Source organism: Pelmatolapia mariae, linkage group LG1, assembly GCF_036321145.2.
Source record: "Pelmatolapia mariae isolate MD_Pm_ZW linkage group LG1, Pm_UMD_F_2, whole genome shotgun sequence".
NCBI lineage: Eukaryota > Metazoa > Chordata > Actinopteri > Cichliformes > Cichlidae > Pelmatolapia > Pelmatolapia mariae.
Genome location: NC_086227.1, coordinates 24,863,002 through 24,887,272, shown reverse-complemented (window position 1 = coordinate 24,887,272; position 24,271 = coordinate 24,863,002). Strand labels below are relative to the sequence as shown.

Here is a 24,271-nt window from a genome sequence, read left to right as displayed (position 1 = left end):
ATTCTGTCAGTACGGAAGGTGACGTGTAAGGTCATGTGGTTGGTTGCGGCTAATAGACTTAAATTAATTTATGTTGACTCGCTAGTTAACTAAATTAACTAGCGAGTTAATTAATTGTATGTAGAGGAGCATGAGGACACTAGAACTAAAAATCAGTTTAAGGGGATCACTTTAGTGCTGCTCCGGGCTGCAACAATGAGTCTTATGTTAGGAAACCGAGGATATACTGTCCACTTTCACTGTCTGTCTCTTCAGCAATAATTGGCTGTCGCTGTTTGGCTAGCTGCAGTCAAACGGGAAAATCCAGCTGTTAGCTGTAATGTTCGAGTTTGTAAAGCACCTTATAAGTAATATCAGTGTGGAAGATGCATTCTGTTTGAGTCACCAGACTGACAAACTGGAATCCACACTTCAACTTTTCCTCATTGGGCCAGGTGTCCCCTTTAAAGCTTATTGAGAATACAAAACTGTCAAGGCAATATGCAAGCTTTCTTGTTAGCTAACCTGCTAAAAGGTCACTTTTTGTGTAACAGAAAGGTTGAAATGCCAAAAGTGAGCTAAAACTGTTATATAAATATCTATTTTTTCTCTTCGTTACTTCTGAAGGTACGTTTCAGAGATAACAGATGAGGCCTTCTGGAAGCTTTGAAGCTGTGAGGAAAGTAATATAATAGTCAACTCGTATCTCACAAATTAGACTTGTTTTTAACTCATGCAGTAGCATCAGTCAACAAACCTAATGGACACCCTTTTGTCTTCTAATGGAGAAAAACATTGTAGGTTTACAGCACACTAAAACATTAGAAGCAGATCGACTGCATTTAATAGCCTGTAAAAGTAAAATAATGCAGCATTGATCTGTTGCTGTATTCTGTGCTTGTAAAACATAAACTGGTTTTGGATGAATTGGTACCCATTGTGGAGTAGCTATGAGGCATCAGGTCACTGCTTCTGATCATTTCTGCTTAACGGATGCTTTATCATTTGATGATCAGTTTTTTGTCTATTTCCTTTTGTCAATTCCTCCATTCATTTATTCCCCATGCACACTTATTCCTGCTCAGTTTTATGAAGTGGGTCTGTATCATGATTTAGACAGTTTTGTTGTACCTGTCTTTTTTTGTTTTTTTTCTGGGATTCTTGCACGTGGCACTGAAGAGTCACGAGGCTCCACTATCTCAACTTGTGCGTCATATCCTCAGAATGAAGAACAGATTCAGTTTCATAGAAAGGCGGTGAGCTTGAGTTAGGTTGATTAGGATGGAGCCCGGCAACCATGGCAACATCCACTTATCCCCCAAAACTAAACGAAGGAGTCCTGCAGTTTTCCGTTTTTCTGTCTTTCTTTGTACTCTTTATTTCCGTTTGGCATTTTACATGTCGTATTACTATTGTGCATTCAGAAGAGCAGAAGAAAATGATGCACTCATTTTCTATGTGTGCTCTATGTGTATCAACAAGAACATTAATCTTTATATTTTGAAATACATAAATGAGTCACCCACTTTAATTCACATGATTATTTATCAGACCTCTGATGCATTCTTTATGTCCATGATTTTGTTGATGGCTCAGGGCTCTTGTAAGGAAAACAATTAATGTGGTCAGCAACCATTCTACACCCTCATGTTGACATTTTGTATATTTCTCTGACAAAAATGCTGTACTGATGCTTATAAAGCCATAATACTGGATTGTTTTGAATAAGTGGGTGCATTGTTTGTGTGGGACTTAGTAGGCTGTCTTTGACTTTTAGAAATAGGGAAGGATTGTGCATAAAGGAAGGTTATTGACACCAGAATAATTGCGTGAATCTTAATTTTTCTGAGCAGGTAGGGTGTCACAGATGAAGATGGAGCTGTTGTTCGATTTGATTTGGCATTTTGTTGTGAAAAGAACTTTGGTTTTTAGTTACACAGTAGTGCCTAACTGGAAGACATACTTAGTGATGCCTTGCATTTGTTTTAATGAGACTTATCAACCCTATTCTACATTGTTTCCCCACACACAACATTTCTTACTGGCTGCTAAAGTATATTAATAATCAGTGATCCATTTTAGCATTATTTTATTTATTTCCTTCCGAGAGAATATTAGCATCTTATTTTGAAAGCTCAGTTATTGCTAAGCAGCTAGTCCCCCGGCCTTTACTTCTCATGCTTCCTTCACGCTCGGCGTGTATGATGCTTTTTCTCAATGTTATTCAGCTGCCTCTTCAGTGAGTCTTTTTTTTCTGCAGAAAGACTGGCTGATATTGCCCCCCCTTAGACTGCAGCTTTTTATAGTACTACTTTTCTGCTCTGGAGAGCTGCTCTAAGCTGGAGGACCACTTCAGCCAAAACCTGTGTCAGGTGAAGAAGTGGTTCATTTTTCTCTATGCCTTCCTCTCTGCGAAAGCACAGAGGACAGTTGACAGCTGTAGGCTAAAATACAGTCTGTCTGTGGGACAAGAGACTCACTGAAAAGGCAGCTGAACGTGTGGGTAATTTGTCACAGTGGTTGGACATTTCCCGTATAACATGATACTTCCATGCATATCTGAATGAGAGGATGTGTTGATATGTGGCTTCTCACCCCTCAAGGGAAAAAAACTTTTTTCTTTTTTTTAAAAAATATAAATAGGACAGGCCTGTAAGGCGGAAATGGTTCGCATACCTTCTACCTAGGCTTTCTGGTACTATGTTGGCTACTCAAGCAGCTGCATTTGTTTTTAATAGGTGACGGTTGGTTTCCTGTTTCTCTCCATGTGTCCCACGTCCTTTAGTCTGATATGACTTCACAGATGTTGCTGACTACTTGTACCCTGGATCCCTTTAATATGTACATTGAAAGTACAGGATCATCTTGGTTCATATGTCCAGTTTGCAAAATGGCAGACCCAAGATATTTCTTGAGCAGATTTCTTTGAAATTAAACTGTGTGTGTGCACCTCTGCGCGTGTGTGTACGACAGTTCAATGCAATGGATTATTTTACTGTTATGTATATGCTTAATGGAAGTTAAATAACTTTCTACTTCTCGGGTTTCTCACCAATGTAATCTTGGGGCCAAGTTATTCTGAGCAATGCCATTATCTGTAGTTATTTGTATCCACCCATCCATCTTCTTCCGCTTATCTGGGACTGGGTCGCGGGGCAGCAGCCTAAGCAGAGAAGCCCAGACCTCCCTCTCCCAGCCACCTTCTCTAGCTTATCCGGGGAACACCAAGGCGTTCCCAGGCCAGCCGAGAGATATAATCTCTCCAGTACGTCCTGGGATTTGCCCCGGGGCCTCCTCCCGGTGGGACATGCCCAGAACACCTCACCCAGGAGGCATCCTTGTCAGATGCCCGAACCACGTCAGCTGGCTCCTTTCGATGTGGAGGAGCAGCGGCTCTACTCTGAGCCCCTCCCGGATGGCTGAACTTCTCAACTTATCTCTAAGGGAGAGGCCAGCCACCCTTCGGAGGAAGCTCATTTCCTCCACTTGTATCTGCGATCTCGTTCTTTCGGTCACTAACCACAGCTTGTGGCCATAGGTGAGGGTAGGGACGTAGATCGACTAGTAAATTGAGAGCTTTACTTTTACGCTCAGCTCTCTCTTCACCACGACGGACCGGTGCAGCGTCCGCATCACTGCGGCCGCGGCACCAATCCATCTGTTGATCTCCGGCTCCCTTCTACCATCACTCGCGAACAAGACCCCGAGATACTTGAACTCCTCCACTTGGGGCAGGAACTCATCCCCGACCCGGAGTGGGCACTCCACCCTTTTTCGGCTGAGGACCATGGCCTCAGATTTGGAGGTGTTGATCCTCATTCCTGCTGCTTCACACTCGGCTGCGAACTGTTCCAGTGCGAGCTGGAGGCCATCACCCGATGAAGCCAACAGAACCACATCATCCGCAAAAAGCAGAGATGAGATTTTGAGGCCACCTAAGTGAAAGCCCTCCGCCACTTGGCTGCGCCTAGAAATCCTGTCCATAAAAATTATGAACAGAATCGGTCACAAAGGGCAACCCTGGCGGAGCCCATCACCCACCGGGAATGAGTCCGACTTATTGCCGGCAATGCGAACCAAGCTCTTGCAACGGTTGTATAGGGATCGAATGGCCTGTAGCAATGGGCCAGACACCCCATACTCCCGTAGCACCTCCCACAGGACACCCCGAGGGACACGGTCGAATGCCTTTTCCAAGTCCACAAAACACATGTTGACTGGTTGGGCAAACTCACATGCGCCCTCAAGTATCCTTGAGAGGATAAAGAGCTGGTCCAGTGTTCCGCGACCAGGACGAAAACCGCATTGTTCTTCCTGTATCTGAGGTTCGACTAGCGGAGGAACTCTCCTTTCCAGCACCCTCCGGTCCCCCTTCTTAAAGATGGGGGACCACCACCTCGGTCTGCCAGTCCAGGGGTACTGCCCCTGATCTCCACGCAACATTGTAGAGGCGTGTTAACCAGGACAGCCCTACAACGTCCAGAGCCTTCAGGAACTCGGGGCGGACCTCATCCACACCAGGGGCTCTGCCACCAAGGAGTTGTTTAACTGCCTCAGTGACCTCGCCCCCGGAAATTGGCGGGTCATTCCCCTCATCCCCAGACTCTGCTTCCTCCTCGGAACACGTGTCAGTGGGATTAAGGAGGTCCTCGAAGTATTCCTTCCACTGCCCGACAATTTTCTCAGTTGAAGTCAGCAGCGCTCCGCCAGCACTATACACAGTGCAGGTAGAGCACCGCTTTCCCCTCCTGAGACGCCTGACGGTTTGCCAGAATCTCTTCGAGGCAGTCCGAAAGTCTTTTTCCATGGCCTCTCCGAACTCCTCCCAAACCCGAGTTTTTGCTTCAGCCACTGCCCGAGCCGCATTCCGCTTGGCCTGTCGGTACCTGTCAGCTGCCTCCGAAGTCCCACAGGCTAACCAAGCCCGATAGGACTCCTTCTTCAGCCTGGTGGCTCCCTTCACCTCTGGTATCCCGCCACCTGATCCAACTCACCACCAGGTGGTGATCAGTTGACAGCTCAGCCCCTCTCTTTACCCGAGTGTCCAGAACATATGGTCGCAGGTCTGGTGATACGATTACAAAATCGATCATCGACCTGCGGGCTAGAGCGTCCTGGTGCCACGTGCACTGGACACTCTTATGTTCGAACAAGGTGTTTGTTATGGCCAAACTGTGATTTGCACAGAAGTCCAATAACAAAACACCGCTTGGGTTCAGATCAGGGAAGTCGTTCCTCCCAATCACGCCCCTCCAGGTCTTGCTGTCGTTACCCACGTGAGCATTGTTGTCCTACTGAGAGACTTCAGAGTCTCCAGGTGGAGCACCTTCCAGCACCCCACCCAGGGACTCTAAGAAGGCTGGGTACTCTGAACTGCCACTAGGCGCATAAGCGCAGATGACAGTCAGGACCCGTTCCCCGACCCTAAGGCGCAGGGAACAAACCCTCTCATCCACCGGGAAGAACCCCAACGTACAGGCAGCAAGCCGAGGGGATATTAGAATAGCCACCCCAGCCCGCCGCCTCTCACCAGGGGCAACTCCAGACTGAGACAGAGTCCAGCCCCTCTCCAGGAGACTGGTTCCAGAGCCCAAGCCATGCGTAGAGGTGAGCCCGACTACATCTAGCCGGTACCTCTCAACCTCACGCACTAACTCAGGCTCCTTCCCCACCAGAGAGATGACATTCCATGTCCCAATTGCCAGTTTTGGTAGCCGGGGATCAGTCCGCCAGGGCCTCCGCTCCTGGCCGCCGCCCGGCACACAATGCGGCCGACCCCTATGGCACCTCCTGCGGGTGGTGGGCCTGCGGGAGGATGGGCCCATGTCCCCTTTTCGGGCTGTGCCCAGCCGGGCCCCATAGACTAAGGCCCGGCCACCAGACGCTCGCCCTTGGGCACCCTCCCCGGGCCTGGCTCTAGGGCGGGGCCCTGGTAACCCTATCCCGGGCAGGGTAAACTGTTCCCTCGATGTTTTCCTCATAAGGGTCTTCTGAATCACTCTTTGTCTGGTCCCTCACCCAGGACCAATTTGCCATGGGAGACCCTGCCAGGGGGCAAAAGCCCCCAGACAACATAACCCCTGGGATCCCTGGGACACACAAACCCCTCCACCACGATAAGGTAGCGATTCACGGAGAGATAGAAAATAGAAAATGCATCCATAAGCATCTGGTACGATATTTAAATCTCTGTATACTGATACACTTTCAAAAAAGTTGAAGAAATTATGTTGAGTTTTCTGTTAGCCTTTTGGATTAAAAAATTGTGTATATAGATTTTTTTTTTTAACTAAGTTCTTGTGCATACTATTCATATTTTTAGACATGGCATAAAAAGAGCATTATTTCTTTCTGCAATGAACTGCATGGCACTCTTAAGACATTATTCTGAAAAGCAGCTTTGTGAAGCCTCTGTTTAGTACGTACTGTTGGTGTGCTAGATACTGCTAGTGTCTTATTGATTTTAATGAGCTTGGAGGTCACTCCTGCACATTAAGGTTTGTGAGCTCTGAATACATCATCCTGTCAGTGCTCTGTCATGTTGCTAAGGTTTGTGGTGTGTTCTGAATACTAAGTTATTGACTGTCAGCATATTTTACATATAGTCATCCTGACAGACTTGTGTCACCATGAGCCTTTTCCATGAAGTGGCATTGCAGTGCTTTTATGGAGACGTAACATTGAGCAAGCATGTAGGGTTAAATAAACTAGTGACTACGGCTCTTATTTTCTCTCAGACTTGAGCGTCAAAGCCTGTCAAAGCTCTGATCCCAGCCTGGCTGACCTGCTAACCCACTGGCATGGCCTGCTGACGCACTCCAGCTCCAGAACACACACAGTACTGGCTTACAATTCTCTTGGCACTGTTACACACGTAAAGCACAATCCTATTTGACTGGCTATCATCAGGAATTCAGTGCCACTGTTTGCTCAATACTTCAACTCTGGTTTATACAACCAACATTTTCAGCAAACATTTTTTTTTCTAATGAAGGAAAGATTTTAAGGTGTTATTGATGCATGGATTATGTCTGCACATTTTTAATTTGTTAATAGCTATGCCCATAACTCTTGCTTTTAAATGGCTGTAACAGCAAAGGCCCTGCAAAATGCAAATTTGGTATTTTTCTGAAGATTTGTAGTTTACAATTAAAAAAAAAAAAAAATAAGTGAAGTGGTTGAATTTATTTGTGTATGCTCTTTTTCTATTAAAAAGGCACAATAGAACATTTATTTTTAGTACAGTCATGTATGAATTTTAAAAGCTTTTTGAAGGTACTTAAGTATTTTTTTTGTTTTTTCTCTGCTCCACAGGGCTCCAGAGATTATTTTGGGATTGCCGTTTTGTGAAGCCATAGACATGTGGTCCCTAGGCTGCGTGATAGCGGAGCTTTTTCTGGGCTGGCCTCTTTACCCCGGGGCCCTGGAGTACGACCAGGTAAACAGCCAACCTTCTCACCGTGCACTTTTGCCTCATTTCTTTTTCTGGGGATTTTCTGCCTCTTCATCTCTGCTGTGTACCCCCCCACTATCCCTTCTTTTCAGTTTTTTAAGTAACTTATTAAACATGTCCAACTTCTACTTTTACTTTCTGTGACTCAGTTTCTCCTCTTCACTGAAACACAGAAGCTTTTAAAATAAAACTTCGGAGGTTTATGGAAACAAAAGCTCTTGTGCATAGTTATGCTCTGAAATAAATATTGCGATAGATTGTTTGAGCAAAGAAAGCAACCAGGAGTGTAAAATTGCAGTTTAAAAAAAAAAAAAAAAAAAAAAGAGGTACTTGATGTTCTGGTTTCTTTGTGATGTACTGACCCTGAGGACTGTATTTGTGGCACTGAGCATTAGGGTATATTTTTGTGATTGATGGTATGTCTATTAAAAGCTGTTGGATGCCTGCCCCTCCTAGTGGAGCCCTGACAGTGTCTTCCCAGGACTAGACTGATCTGGGCTTATGCTGAGCGGCTTTCCCCTGCCTCGGAGCCCCATCTACTCAAAGCCTGCCAGCAGAGCCTCAGTCGGATCCTTTCTGTCCAATGCAGCACTTTACATTACTCCCCTCAGCTGCGTGCTGCACACTGTAATCATACCAAGGTATTTTTATGCCCTGGTATCATTTTTCACTCTCTGTAGGGCTGAGACAGGAGAGAGAACTCAACTCCTCCGAAAGAGATTTGACTCGAACACAGCAGGACAGGCCTAAATATGATTAATTTGTTTTTGTACAAGCCAGACAGAATGTCACAAGTGCTTTAGAGGTATCTGGAGAGAACCACCTCAAGTTAGGATTAAATTTTATGTATTTGAATCTAAACACAATGCGAACACTGGCGATTGTGGCAGTGGTTTCATGTAGAGAAGAGTTCATTCTTTTTTTTCTTTTTATTTCTCACAAAATGGTTGAAATACTTTTTACTGATACTTTTTTTTTTTTTAAAGACCTTTGTGACTGAACTGTCCTGTGATACCAAACCCACATGTCTGAAAGACTGCCCAGTGGCATAAAGGGTTCCCTGTGTGCTTATTGAATTGCCCCAAGAATGGGAAAACAACCAGTACAATTAACCTTCTTTGAATTTAATCATCAGTCAGTCTGAGTATTTTCTCCCAAAGAGAACCACAGCTCTGTCAGTAAAAGAAAAAACGCATACAAAACTACTTTCTTTCCATTTCAGCCTTACAGTCCTTTAGCAGAGCCTACCTACCATCATGTGTTAGTTTCCTTATATGAAAGCATTTGAGAAGTTTAAGTCATGAGTAATCATTAACTGGCAATTCCATTGCAAACCTTAGCAAAGCAGTGGTTTGTTGGTTTGAGGTATTTTCCAAGAGTCATAAGTTGATTTGCCAGGAAGTGACTGACCCTCTGCCACCCTTTCTTCTCCCTTTTTCTTCTCGTCTTTCTACATGGGGTCTTATTCCATCCTACACAGCATATTGTATTTATAACTCTAGCTCCTCCTGCTTCCTTGCTTTCCTTTTACTTACTCAACCCCACTTTTTACCTCATCTCCTAGTCACATTATATTTTACTTCTACATGAGGCCTCTTTTCTGTTTTTAATGCACTTAGTTAGTGTTGCCTTATTAGTGGCTACGATTAGCTATGATGCTGGGGTCTCCACTATACCACCCGTTATCTCTTTGGCCTTTTTTTATATCCTTTCTGTAGTTCTTTTTGTTTCTTGCTTGCTAAGCCGTGCAAGTGAGAACAGTGGCAGTCAGCATGTGGAATTGCAGATGGCAAAGTAAAATGAGTCCTTGCTATCATTTCTTCCAATATTTTCCTTTCGTACTCAGCCTTGTATAAGAATAAGAGGTTGTATGCATGGTCACCAATAAAGAGTTTTGGGTTATTAGGGGTTAAAGTGTCAAAAGTGAAAGAGAGAGTGTAGGCTATGAGCTCTCTCTGTGTGTGTGTGTGTGTGTGTGTGTGTGTGTGTGTGTGTGTGTGTGTGTGTGTGTGTGTGTGTGTGTGTGTGTGTGTGTGTGTGTGTGTACGGGTTCGTACTATCCTGGTGGGGACCAAAATCTGACTTTTACTATCCTGGTGGGGACTTTCTGCACCGTGGGGACCAAAATCCAGGTCCCCTTGGGGTTGAAAGCAATTTTCACACTCAAAATGCGGTTTTACTGTCAGGGTTACAATTAGGTTATGGTTAGGTTTAGGGTAAGGGTTAGGGTTAGGCATTCATTTTTAATGGTTAGGGTTAGGGTAAGGGGCTAGGGAAAGCATTATGTCAATGGGATGTCCCCACGAGGATAGCAAACCAGACATGTGTGTGTGTGTGTGTGTGTGTGTGTGTGTGTATATGTATATGTATACATATATGTATATAATTTATTTATTTAATTGTACATTGAAAAGCATTATTTATAGTATGCTCTGTTATCAGGACTGTCATAAAATAAAAGCTGCTGTGCTTCCTGTTTGCCCTGCAGCAGGCCCAGGCTCGCTTGATAGTTGTTTTGTGAAGCTGTAGCTTTGCGCCAGTGATCTCACTGGTTTAAGCTCTTGGCAGAGGCACGCCTTCAAGGAAAAATAAGGGTTTTCCCATCGCAAAAATTTTCCCACCCACGCACATTGGTGTTTTTGTTTTTGGTGTTTCTTTTATGTTTTGTTTTTTTGGCTGTTGCTGTTGACATGACTAAAGCTTAGCTGCAGTATTTCATGAAAAGAGGGGAATTAAGGCTACTTTTGGGATAAAGTTTATTAGAATTGGCAGTTTCAGTAATCTTTGATTATTTTATCAATAGTTCTTGTACAAGACAAAAAAAATGAAAGAAATGGGGCCTGGTAGATGTACTTTAATCAGCCTTTATTGGGGATATGGGATTTGATATGAAAGGAAGAACATTTCCAAAAGCAAAAGTGAAATGGACTGTGATGCAGTGTGCTGTGTAATAGTTGAATGTAAGGGGATCTCCACCATCCCATCAAAGTCACTTAACAAACAAGATTGCGCTCATCATGCATCCCATCAGAGTGGGAGCGAATGCAGTGCTTTATAACCTCACATATGGCCAACTGATATGAATGAACTGTCCCACCCACACACAGACACATTGCAGAATTTGCACCTCAATAACACTCTGATGCAAGTTAGCTAACGCTTAAGTATCACGGTGGCCAAAGAGGCCAAGAAGAACGTTAACGGAGTAAATGATTCCAACAAAAACATGTAAGTTAAAAAAACCAAACCTGCATATGTTGAAATGACGACGCAACATTGGCATCCCAGTATACAATTGGGGACATGCATGTTTCTCTGCCTTACAGTTATCTTGATTTCACAGTGTTATAGGATTATGTTCGTCTATTAGTGCTACATACGAATGTGTGTGTGTACAGTTCCCTTAATCTTTGTCATTCCTACCATGTGGCTCTTTGCTCTCTCTGCGTCTTAGCTGTGCTGAATCTGTAATGATTGTTGTTCATTACACTTGGGTGTGATTGACGTCAGCCAGGCTTCTCACTGCTGTCCTCTCATAAACCTGTGTATGACATTCTTGTCTCACAGCGTGTGTGACTGACAGGCGCCGTTGCCCAGGAATGTATTTGAGTTTGAGACCATAGGAACCTTGTTTTCATACGTTTTCATGAACAGACAGTGACATCTTTCAGACATCACAAACTAGACTCGATATAAGGTCTTATTTGGGTTTAGACCTTTCAAGAACATGCCACATTCAAGGTCTTTTCAGCAGTTACCACCGTGCGCACATCCACACAAAGTAACTCTGAGGGACCTGTTAGTGTGATGTCACTGCCAATGACCTTGTAAATTTCCATTTGTACACAACAGTGCTGCAGTGATGTTAGTTTTATGAGAGAGTGATAATGATGGTGAAAACAGCCTTCCTTTCTGAAGTGACTATTACAGTGCTTTATTTTCTTCATGGAATCTTTTCTCCTCCCTTTCTCTTCTCACATTCAACAGATTCGCTACATTTCTCAGACGCAAGGTTTGCCAGGAGAACATTTATTAAATTCGGGGACAAAGACAGCTCGGTTCTTTTGCAAGGAGTCTGACTCGCCTTATGCAGCATGGAGACTAAAGGTGAGGAGTGTTTATATACAAATCACAGAAATGTATAGAATTTGAATTCCTTATTTAAAACACATAGTTTCTAACCTTTTTGGGAAAAGCTTAAAGGTAAAGATGAATTGGAAATACATTCTTCCTGTCGGTAAACAGTAGTTGCTGTTCCTAGTATAGACATGGCGGTGTCTTTCCTGCAGTAAACTGAAACTTGTACACATAATTAAGATCATTGTCTAATCTCAAGTACAATGGAGATATTGTATTTACACTCCACTAATCTCAGTATCAGATTAGGGCTTTTTCTTTGGACTTTTCTGATGAAACAGTTTACTGGCAGAGCCAGCATATATTGGTAGCTGTAAATGACCCAGCCTACAGCTAAAGCTGTGAATACAAATGACTCAGTTCATAGTAACAAAATATTCAAATCCCAAGTAGCAAGTGCTGTACTTCATTCATATGGTACATCTCCACTAAATATTTTCTTGTCTACAGTCAACAGATGAGCATGAGGTGGAGACGGGAATGAAATCAAAGGAAGCAAGGAAGTACATCTTCAGCTGTTTGGATGACATAGCGCATGTATGTTCAAAAGCTTGGACCACAATGTACTTATCGGGACTTCAGAGGAAGTACAACATCAAAGGTTTAGACATTGTAGGCTACTAGGTCTTTACCAGAGGAAGTACACCTACACACATATGAGGAGAAGATAGCACACATGTTGTTGCTGTGAAAGAGAAAAAAAGTTGCTCTTGAATTGCCTTCCCCCCTCAGTTGAATGGTAAACTTAAATTCAGAAGCAAAAAGGTTCAAGTTTCAGTCACACAAAACAAACCACAGGTGGAAATTCCCACAGTGACTGTCGATGCCTGTTCACGTCTGTACTTTTGATTTAAACGTCACTAGAGATTCTTGTGAATTATGTTCGCTTGCTTTTCTGGAAAATGCGTGTTCCAATAAAAGTGCTTTAATTAATTTTAAGCAGATTATATTATTCATTATGATTCATAATTTTTTTTAAAGATGATTATTTTATCTGCTACTTCTCAGCTATTTTGACAAGTCAGCCTAAATAAATGTTTGTATTCCAGGTGAACTTGATGATGAACTTGGAAGGTAGTGACTTGCTGGCAGAGAAGGCAGATCGCCGGGAGTTTGTGAGCTTGTTGAAGAAGATGCTGTTGATTGATGCAGAAGAGAGGATTGCCCCCGCTGAAGCTCTCAGCCATCCATTTGTGACGATGCAGCACCTGCTTGATTTTCCACATAGCAACCAGTGAGTTACCTTTGCTTCATATTGTGGAACTGGTGCAATTTTGACCTTCCTATATACCGGTAACTTGCACTCCCCATGTCTCTGTCTTCAGTGTGAAGTCATGTTTCCACATCATGGATGTTTGCTGGACTCGTCCCAGTGCATATGAGGCCGCAAACCGAAACAAAGGGCCTTTCATCAGGCCTGTAACTACAACCGCTGCTGCCTCAGCCAATCACCCTTTCAGCAAGATGACTGCTGTCCATCCTCAAGTAAGTTGGTTTTGATTCTTTTTACACACAGTAATTATTGCATCCAGAAATTAAAATATTCAAAAACAAAGTTTTGTTTCCTGAATGATGGAATAATCCCACATGATGTGAATTAATAATAATATGCTTTGTTTTTGTGCTTCTGTGAAGAGTAATTGTACAGACCTTGCTTTTATTGCTTTTTTGTGTACTGACTTGTCCGTCTTATTGCGTCCTCGCACTGCTGTCATGGCAACAAAAACACGTCATGTTTCTGAGGTCATGGCAACAGTGCAAATCAGTGTTGTTGCTGAGGAGAAAAGAGCAACTGACCCTTTTTTGGGTTTTGGATCTTTATAATGCAAAACAACTCAGTTTATTTAACATGTACTCACAATGAACATGACTAATAGTGACATGCATGCATACATACATTACCTGAATAACAATGTAATGGTGACATAGTTAACCATTAGTACACGGGAAGATCACATTATGTCTCCCTCATTCCAAATCAGAACTAAAAACGGATAAGAGTACCAGATGGCATTTATTGAACGATAAAACTGATGCACTGTCATTTCTGTTATGTTTATGGGCCGCTATAAAAGAAAGTCAATGTTTATCATTCAGGATGTGGTGGCTTTCTTAGCATTACCGATTTGAAAGGCTGCTTTGCGTTTACAGTCATGTGTGCGGGGGCTGGGATACATGCAGGAGCTGTAGCAGACTGTATAGACCTAGTTGTTGTTAGCCAATAAATGTGATTATACCCAGGCACGAGAGAAGCATTAGTAGGGAAGCAAAGGAACATGCTCGACTGTTTACCCCTAAGGCCAGTCAATTCTTGAGCATGTTCATAGCAAAAGGTGTCTTAGAACAGGGAATATCAACAGCTTAAGAGCATAACCACAATCCTTTAAGCTTAGTGACTTTCATTTCTTCAAGGACTGCATTAGTACAAAAGTGGACCTTGAACCTGCTTTGATTCAGCGACTTAGGAAATTCTGTGTGATATGGGTTTCAGGTGGGCCTACACCTTGTGAGCCATTATCTGTAGACTTATATACTACTGTTAAGCCAAAAGTTAACTGACTACCCAATAATTTCTCTATTTAATATGTTTCTGATCTCTCTCACCTGGGGGAAAAAATGCTGCTGGCATGTTGCCATCTGCTGGCGCTTCAGTGCTACTGATCGTAATTACAATAAATCTGAAAAATGCCATTATCCCCTTTTTATTATTATTTTTTTTCCTTAAGGGGTTAGCTCCATCAGCGGCCTCAGTAATGCACCCTGGCATACCACTGCAGACAGGAAGTGGTCAATTTGGATGCAATGAATCATTTCAGCAGGCTCTCATTTTGTGTCCCCCAACCATTCAAGGTAGGACATGTAAAACTTTATTTAATTTATTTGTCATGCTTTCAGTCATTCTTATATTGATTTGTCACTCTCCTTTTTGTGGATAGACTTAACATAGACATTTTCTATTACCTCCCACAGCAGGAATCCCCCACAACACAGCTAAACCAGCAGGTTACTCTGTTCGAATGGAGGCCTCTGTGCCACTAGTCACACAAGCACCCTCAATCCAGCCCATACAAATCAGACCTGGAGTCATCACACAGGTAAGGAGGCACTTAAAATGACAGAATATGTACTGATATGAAATGTTAGCTTGAGGTGATTAGTGTGCTTAGATCAATGAAATGTTTTTCATTTAATATATATTAATCATTTTTGGGAGTCATTTAAAAGGGGAGAAATAACCACGTGCGAAAGAAGTTCAGAGTTGACCTTTAATGTACAACCTGATGAAAGTAAATTCTGCAGTGATGCAACTTTGCTTCTTTGCACTCCAACAGTCTTGGTCAGCTCGTGCACAGCAAATCTTGGTGCCCACTTGGCAGCAGGTGACATCGGTGCCCCCACCACCAACCACTATGGCGTCTGACACAGTGGCAGGCTCACAGAGATTGGGTGACTGGGGGTAAGACATGCATCTATTTCAGGAGGTTACACTACACCGTCTTCCTGATGTGTCATCCATATCATTTCGCGTCTGTATTTATAGTTCCATCGCATATTATAATAATTATTGATGCTTAATTATCTTTAGTTTCCGTGTGGTAGGAATGGACATGCTGTTCTCATGCTGCGTGCTTGCTCCACTGAATGTTAACGATCTATGAGTCATAAGCTGCATTTGTGCTGCAGGAAGTTTCCTCAGGGACCACAAACTCTGTGTTATTCCACCACAGGAATTACAGTTTAGAATAAGTTCTGGGGAAGTGTGTGTGCGCGCGTGTGTGTTTTTGTGTGTGTGTCTTGCAGCACCAAACATTTATTGGTCATTGCACATTCAGTCTTCATAATAGCTCATAAAACATGTTTCAACTCTAACATTTTTGCCTTTTTGAGTCCCCACCCAAAGTAGTGGATAGAATTAGTCTAATCTTTGTCATGGCAGTCCAGACATCCAACAGTCCAAAGCAAGCTTTTAGTTCCTTGAAAAAAATCACTAAAGCTTCTTGAGTACTTTTGGTAGAGATGTAGCTATACCTACCAATTTTATTGAAAGCTGTGCTCAATTTGAGATCTTTGCTTTATTTGCAGGAAAGTGCGTCCCCATGGCAACCATTACAGCTCCATGATTGCACACCCTCAGCCATTCTTAACCAACCAAATGACCATGTCCACCCACCAGCCAATCAACATAGGCATTGCACATGTGGTGTGGCCACAGCCAGCTGCCAACAAGAGAGCCAAGCCCTCTGTGAACAGGTATGATGCATGTTTTTTTTTTTTTCTTCCCTTACGAAATAAGGACACAAAAACATGAATCTGACAAAGCCTCCTCTGTTCTTTTCTAGGTGCAACATCTCCCAAAACACTAACATCCAAAATTTAGCATGTCAGTCCCCAAAGATGGCCGATACAGCAAAGAATGTGGACGAGGTAGAGGAAGCCAGATGTCCAGAGGAAGGCCACGCTATTGGAGAGGAGCAAAGAGCAGAGCAGGTGGAGGAGGAGGATGAGAACTGCTGCAAAGTGGAGCCAGACTGTGAGGAGCTTTCAGTTTCACAGGAGCAGAGACAGGCTATGGTGATCTCTGACCTCGCTAGTCCAACTGTTAGCGTCATCAGTATCAGCAGCGATGAGGAGGAGGGCGCGCAAAGACATTCAATTGGAGAGTGAGTATTGACTACGATGCTCCTCTTCCTAATATCTCTTTAAAACATTCAAATTGAGTGTCTGATTTGATACATCTCTGCACACAGATGTAAGGGGAGTGCAGATTGTGAAGCGTGTCAGAGCACCGTCAGTATGGAGAGAGTCTGTTCTCTCAGCAGTCCAGACAGTACGCTCAGCACCAGTTCTTCTGCCTCAGCTCAGTCCAGCACATCTCCCTGCAAACACCCCAACAGGTAAAGTAGGGATAGTAGCTTCAGACTGTGCTTGAACAGATGAGATATTGCCTGGTTTTAAAAGTCTCCATTGGACAGATTAGCCCAAATTTTAAAATAGTACATGATAACCAAAAGTGTGCAACATTGAGAGTTATTCTGTTCAGCTACCACGCCGTAAGTTGCCTTCTTCATTCTTATTGCAGCATGTCGGATGATGAACAGGAGAGTGGTTGTGACACCGTGGACAGCTCGCCTGCATCACATACCTCTGGCCATAGCAACAGTCCCTTCACAGAAAGGCGCTATATTGCTGACAGCAACCAGAACTGCGAGCCTTGCGTCGCATGTGTTGCCCCAGAGACCGAGCCCTGCAAACCAACAGTTCGTACTGTTGTGGTGCCTCCAATGCGGGTGCAGAACAACAACAATAACAACCCTGCAGTCAGTGAAACTCATGGCAACACAGGTAATGGTTTACATTTGCTGCCAGATTTATACACGTTCTTACTCTACTTAAAAGGGGGATGGCCAGTAGATTAACACACTGATCATTCTAAACTAAAATGATAGTTAATGATATGGTTAACATGACTATATTCATTCATTGTGCTCAATTGCTAAGTGTCTGAAGTATACTTAAAATAATTGTTGAGTCAGACAACTTGCAAATCCATGACTAGGTCGCGCTAGCTCAAAGGTCTTGTCACCACTGCTGCCGTCTGCTCCACAGGTCACGTGGCCTTGGATTATGTCGTTTCAGTAGGCCACAGAAGTTCTCACAGGTGATTATGGGTTACGTGCCCTGACATATCTGCTCTGATCGTTGGAGTGGATATCTGTTTGCTGTCAACACTTCTTACTCTGACTCAAGGCTGAGAGACCCTCTGTTCCTGTGTGGATTTGCATTTCTTGAATCTGCATAAGGCATGTGCAATTGCCCCAAAGATATCAGTCAGTATTTCTTTATTGGTGCTAGACTGGAGTTACACATGCTGTATGTAGACTTTATAACAGTTGTGGTAAGTGGGACCACGGGCAACAACTGTCATTTAAGATCTGCCTCTTTTTTTTTTAAATAAATAAGACCCTTTAAAGTGCAAGGTTTTACTGTAAATCCTTAGAAAATCATACAGATTCATATTACCTTCATGTCTCCAACCTCCAAACTATTACAACTAAAGGCACACATAAAAGGGCACAGCTTCCTATTCTAAGGCTGCCATGTGTATTTTTAGCCGATGGTCTGACCCCCACTATAAGCTCTATGAACAAGCTTAGTTACAAACTCCTCCCTGATCCCCAAAACATATCTATTTATAATCATCTAAATGAAAGAACAGATATAACTGTGTTTAACGGTTTGGAACTGATCAAGCACAGCTGAAGTCACCAATAAGCCTTCAGAGCCTCCTGCCACAAATGTTGCCATTTCTCTGGATGTAGTTGGATCTCTGGCTCAATCTTGTTTGCCTGTTATTTACAATCTAATATTGTTAGTAGGACACTGTGTTGTTTGTGTTTATAAGCGTCATTTCAGTCTTTCCGTGTTCTCTTCTGTGCCCCTTTTCACATGACCTGCTTCCTCAGGCTTAGAGTCTTCATGCCAGTCCAAAGGGCGCAGTTTTCCTGGGCGGCAACATCATCACTCCACTCCCCTCCTCAACAGGCCTCAGAAAATTACCCCTGCATTCCAGCCCCAGCAACAGCAGCCTATTGGCTTTGGGCAGGTAAGCACATGCAGTCGCATACCGTGGACGTAAATAAAGACACTAGTACAAGTAAACTTTATTTTTGAAAAAAAAAAAATTAAATCTGCCTCATCAAGTAATATTGACTGTAAAATTATTTGCACAAATTTGAGATTTTGAGAACAACAACTTTGACATAAGAAACTTGTCCTGAAAGGGCAAAATATGTTTCTTCTTCAAAAGAAGTCTGAACAAAAGCATAAAAAGCTTGGTTTTAGCTCTAGGCAGAAATAATCCTGGTTTCGACAGTGTGTCTTTATGAACGTAATTGGCTGTTGCTTGTAGAACGCCGCATCTTATAATTTTTGTCAGCGTCAAGTCTTTTTCTAAAATGTGAAGCAGCAATGGCAACTTGTAAAATAACATGATATTATTAAAGTAACAGATGTACTTGTGACTACACTCACTACAGTTTAATGTGTGATAAAGAGCACAACATTTGAATTTCAAATATTTCCTTTTTGAGGTAGTGCAGCAGTCAAGTTCATACTGTAAGTGGAACTTCCCTGGGAGGAGCAACATCATAGCAGTGCTCCCAAATGGTGTCAGATGATTTAAGTTTCCAAATATTTTTAAAGATGAAGGTATTTTACTTTGATACTGTTCATTTACTCTTATGTGCATTGGTGCACAAGCAGATGATGCCGCTGTCGGTGACTGATAACATGGAAGACATTTACATGCAAGCGCATGGAAACAGCAGCATCTAGTGGCTCGCAAAGATTCACTCAGTACCGATGAATCTGAGGGCGTTGAATGTGAAATGTTGTTGTTCTTCGCTTCTTCAGGTGCAACATTTCAGTTCCTGCCATCAGGAATGGAACGGGAACTTTTCCCACCGGAGACCACAGGCCTACATCCCTCCCACCATGCATGGGCACACTTTCACTCTCTCCCACAGCAGCCCAAACCACACTACGGGCCCCCACCCACACCTTGGAGGACATCCGCACTCCCAGCCCACCATACTGTCGTACCCTCCGTCTGGTCCTCTGGTCACAGCTGCACCTGTGGCCCACCTCCTGGCCTCTCCTGGGGCCTCCCGCCCCGTCCTTCAGCCAACCTACAGCATCTCCCATCCGGCAGGCATTGTGCATCAAGTCGCAGTAGGCATCAACCCCCGGCTGCTACCCTCCCCCACCTTGCACCCCCAGGGCCAGTTCAAGCCCCTCTTTCCCCCGCACTCCTACATTGCCTCTCCCGCCTACGGCAGTTTCCCTCTCAGCCCTACCAAAATAAACCAGTACCCTTACATCTGAGCATGGCTGCTCAGGTACCCTTCATACCACCTGAGGGCTAAGTGAGCAGGGCGAAATATATCTTTAACCACAAACAACATGGTTTTTATTTCTGAAAAACCATGGCACAACCACAGAGAAAGCAAACTATTTTTTGAATCATGTAGACTTGAGTGTAATTGAACTTCAAGCTTTAAAAAACAAAAAACAAAACAAAAAAAAGTTCCAATGGTAGAGATGATTTGGCAAAAATTAAGAAGGAAGTAATGTATGAATGACTGAATGAAAGAATGAATGAATAGTTAAACTCACACTTAATGTGTTTTGCACATTTGATATATCTTTGCATTGGATCTTCTACGAATACTCCTCAAGACAGGTGAATAATTGGGGTGTTGTTGAATAGTTAGACTTTGCACCCCTGATCCCAGCTATTTTTCTATATTGCCTTCTTACGTGTGTGCAAGACACATTCATCTTTGTAAAGCCATCCCAGTCTCTAGCTCTAGATTGACAGATGCACATGTCGTCCACAGTGTACGTTGTACTGCGTTTGAAGTATTTGTACCTTTTCGGTGTCTTTTGGTGTTTAGCAATGTCAAGTCAATTAACCGAATTAAATAGGGTTGTTCCTCACGCTGCATGTGGTCTTGCATGAGCAAAAATGTAAACGGAAAGATGCATAGACGTTGCTCTTATTGTTTGTGTCACAAGACTCGCTGCATTGTATAACTGTCCCCAGCCATAGTGCCTTACATATTGAGGTTGTTAATGTTACTACTTATATATGACTATATACATGAATATTAATGTACTGGACTGCAGCACTTGAAATTCCAATCAGTCGATGCATCCTATGTGTGAGTGTATATATATGCACATGTGTATATGTCCATGCATAGCCTGCATGGATGTGATGTATCGCGGATAGCGGTGCTTATTTTTTGGAGTCTGTGTATATTTCAGCGTGTAGTGAGTTAATTTTTTTCCTCTGTTCTTTCAAGTAGAACAGCGTGCTTTGCTGTTGCAAATGCCTGCTGTTTCATTCAGTTCATTTTATTCTTTTATTCTTTTTTTTTTTTTTTCATTCTCCAGTTCCCGAATGAACTAGTGTACAAAGTGCAAGTACTGAGTATTGCTTAATATTTGATAATCACTTTCTATTCAGTGAAACTCTTACTACTAACAGTATTTGTACTGTTTGAAACTGCAATACAATCTAAATAGTCGTTGATTATTCTTCATTTTTCGTCTTCGTATTTTCGTTTTTGAGTGTTTTCACTTTTTGTTTTTTTTTGTTTGTTTTTTTTAGATGTTTAGAAGTGTGGTGGGCATGGCTTTGATTAGGTAAAGAAAAAATGCAAATTAATTCACAGTATGGAATCTTCTAAGCCTGAGCAAACCATGCAGTATTTGATATACACACATATATGGACATATATTATAGAGCTAGACTATTTAGTACAGATGCTTGATAAGGTGTGAGTTAATTGTGTGCAATTCTCTCATTTATGCATGTGTGACAAAGTTAACTTTTTCACTTTACATTATACCATTTGTTAAAGGCTTACAGCTTATCGGTGTCAACTGCTTATTTTATACATTCCGTCAGGGAGGATATATATACATATATAAGACGGTAGCACCAGTCTATATATATGTAGATATGCTGCGTGTGTGCGTTTTTGTTTTGTTTTCTTCTGTTCGTTTTACTAGTTACGTGTGGAGTTTTTTTTGTTTCTTTTTTGTCTTTTTATTTTCAAATGAAGTTGCTTGTGCAGCACCAAAGACTGTAATTCATTTCTTGAGCAAGGTAGCTATTCTGTTTGCATAGACCTCAGTTGTACTGTAGTTGTAGAATGGGGTTAAATTAAAACAAAAAAAAGTTGTATTTAAAAAAAAGAAAAGAAAACAAACAAAAAAAAACAGCTGAGGTTTTGTCTAGCTTATTGGGCAATTAATAAGTCGTATCATTTCTTTCTTGAATGTATCATAGATAAGCTGCTATATGATTGCCACTTCAATAGCTGTGAAATTAGGTGATTTCTCTCTGAGTTTAAACCTAGCGTTGCTATTTTTGTATAGGTCCCTAATTATCTGAAATAGAAGTGGTTTTGATTTTTGTGTTTTGCGTTCATATTTGAAGTGTCATTGTAACTACTGTATTGCTGATGATGAACATTAGTTGCATTTGTCGTTTCTCGGGGTGCGTGTTTTTTGCATCAGTATTTTATCCTTATTAACCTTTTGGGCTCGTCACTGCATATAAATGATGTATCGATGTAACTTAATTTTTGTATGTTTTCATATTGATGTTTTGTACACATCTGAAGCTGTAGCTTGCAGGATTGAGTTAACTTTTTTATTGTGCGTAAACGGTGTGCTACCAGTACTCTCGTGGGTTATGAGGGCACTGCGAGATGCCGGGGGGGAAAAAAAGAAAACAAAAACATTGTGTTCCATTGGAAGACTTCTGTGTTGTTTCCACCAGTCACACACAAACGCACTTGCCACTAAGCACTTATAGAGGTAGGGAGGCTTGTTAGGGTTTGGGTGATTAGACTGTAAGAGAGAAATTTAGCCCAATTTTTCTGTTCTAAAATGACATTTTCTGATTTGTTTTTATTGTTAAATTGGTTTGATCAAAGTATTTATTGCAGCCCTTTTATCTGTTCAATGTTATATCTGGCTAGGATATCAGTTTCACAGTTTGATATTCTAAACTGCCTTGAGTTCATATCGCTCTCCCCTTTATGAGTGTCTAATATCAAAACGATGTTTTGTTGGTGCGAAACCGTTACCGTTGTGATATGTCCTTTCTTGAAATTGAGACAGTGTGAGCAGCACTGTTTATGTGCCTTGAGATTCAGAAAGTGAGAATTCATGCTGGTGATTTCTTCCTGATTTTTTTTGAGGAAGGCATAGAATTCAGTAACAGTTCCCTACAGTGTAGAATGGACAAGTTTTTAACAGACATTTGACCAAGAGTTTAAAGAGGAAAGTAAGAAAAACAAGAAGCAGAGAATAAAAACAACTCAAAGTAGGACTTCATCACAGTGACTCTTCTGATCAGCTTATACACATGAACAGCGTAGTGGTGGTTCTCCGCTTGTTTCAAACAGTCGCCACGTAAAACCTCTCTGATTAACACACACATGCGTGCGCTTTGAATGACACTCACTCAATGGTCTTTGGATAGTCACTCTGGCTGAACAGCAGATGCAATACTTTACATTGTGCGGTCATTGCACCACCAAGTGTTCTTAGATAATCTCCATGCTTTACATTACCTTGCATGTACACCTTAGATGCTTCACTTTGTCTGCTTAGAAGCTGACTGCCTAGAGCAGCGCTCCTATCATGTAAGCTGAAGCTGAGTGGGAGTAACCAGACCACGGCTGACAACACTGGCCTTTTAAAAATCAGAAGCTATGCTTTATATCCAGCAAGAGTATATCTGGGCGTTTTTGTTCTGGGTTCTGGACGAAAAGAGCTCTGTCGAGGAGGTTGTCATCTTCTCTGTCAGTCATGAGTGCAATACTCCACATTTCGACACTGACATTGATATGGTTGTATGTTTTATAATAGCTTTTGTCTGACTTGTATGCTTTACTGATCATACTCAAATATCCCTTTGGGAAAGAAAGCTTATGATGACAAGGCATGGACTTGGCAGATTAGTGCTTGAAATAGTTCCCCCAATAATAAGCATGTGAAATGTAATCTGTGTTTTGATTCCTTCAAAGGTATTCACCAGCAATGCGCCTGCATAAACTCTCCCGTACTTGTTTAGGAAAAGAATGGATGCAAGAGGAGAGAAATCTTAAAACTGTTTTTAATTTTCCACAAGATTGACACCTTGATTTCTTTTCTTTTTTTTTTTTTTTTTTTGAGGATTCATGTAACATTTAACAGATAAAACAGTCATTTGTAAAATTACTTCTATTAATGTTATGACTTTGATATGGAAAAAAAAAATCCTCTGCTGCGGTATTATCCTTTAGAGATCTTAATTCAGGGTGTGTATTAGTCTAATTGTGCTACTGTGTAACTGTTTGATTTTAATATGAGATTTGTTTTACTCAAGCTCTTATTTTCAGTTTTCTGGTCACCTGTATCAATTTCAGAGTTAATTCACACTGCAAGTTATGGAATCATCTGTTTGGATTGCTCATCAATTAGACTTGATAATTAAATCTGAACTGTTACTGTTTTAATACCTGTAGTTTTTCTTTTTTTTTGTGGCTTTTATTTCCTCCTGTTTTTGGTTCGTTTGCTTTTTTAATTTTGTGCTACACTAGTTTGCCATGTAGCAATTGCACTGTGCAATATTTACAGTATGAGGACTGGGAAAACTAACTCTATGGATGTGATGTCTCTTTACAGTTTGCGATAGTGTTTCCTCTCTAGTTCTCAGTGATTTAGGTGTGACCAAGCCTTCTCTACTTTGTCACATTAAGCGGGTTTTCCAGGTGACTCTTTTGGTGAGTGTCAAAATAAGACTTTATGGTGTATTATTGTTAAGATTCACTTTGAATTAAAAAAAAATCTATTGATGCAGTTCTTTCTGATTTGGTCTGTTCATTCACATTAATGCACATTAATATAAATGATAGGACACATTGGACTCATTTCTATTTGTTTTAGTGTGTGAATGGCAGGAAAATTAGAGTTTGCAAGGTAGTATCTTTACATTTATTGCCAAAAACAAAAAAACTATCCTTTAGAATCGTTTCAGGAGAAAACTGCTCAATCAGACATGAAAACCTGGAATCAGACAAAAGATGAGTTTTCTGTCAGTTAATCTGTTGCATTTAATCTCCAAACATGAATATGTCC

General features: G+C 41.9%; 1 protein-coding gene across 2 annotated transcripts in view; it reads left to right on the top strand.

Annotated features, from left to right (window-relative positions):
* The window catches only part of hipk3b (homeodomain interacting protein kinase 3b), a 44,894-nt gene extending 21,245 nt beyond the window's left edge, over window positions 1–23,649 (top strand). Inside the window, exons 3-17 of one of the 2 annotated variants that reach the window (XM_063477014.1) lie at window positions 7,294–7,417; window positions 11,420–11,539; window positions 12,020–12,106; window positions 12,619–12,803; window positions 12,895–13,054; window positions 14,296–14,419; window positions 14,540–14,664; window positions 14,902–15,026; window positions 15,653–15,820; window positions 15,910–16,230; window positions 16,318–16,464; window positions 16,650–16,912; window positions 17,177–17,228; window positions 18,034–18,173; window positions 18,983–23,649. In XM_063477014.1, the coding sequence (XP_063333084.1) occupies window positions 7,294–7,417; window positions 11,420–11,539; window positions 12,020–12,106; window positions 12,619–12,803; window positions 12,895–13,054; window positions 14,296–14,419; window positions 14,540–14,664; window positions 14,902–15,026; window positions 15,653–15,820; window positions 15,910–16,230; window positions 16,318–16,464; window positions 16,650–16,912; window positions 17,177–17,228; window positions 18,034–18,173; window positions 18,983–19,494 (2,653 nt within the window). In that variant the 3' untranslated portion in view covers window positions 19,495–23,649. The remainder of the gene's footprint in view (window positions 1–7,293; window positions 7,418–11,419; window positions 11,540–12,019; window positions 12,107–12,618; window positions 12,804–12,894; window positions 13,055–14,295; window positions 14,420–14,539; window positions 14,665–14,901; window positions 15,027–15,652; window positions 15,821–15,909; window positions 16,231–16,317; window positions 16,465–16,649; window positions 16,913–17,176; window positions 17,229–18,033; window positions 18,174–18,982) is intronic. The other variant, XM_063477022.1, reaches the window with a different exon arrangement.
* Window positions 23,650–24,271: the final 622 nt, after the last annotated feature.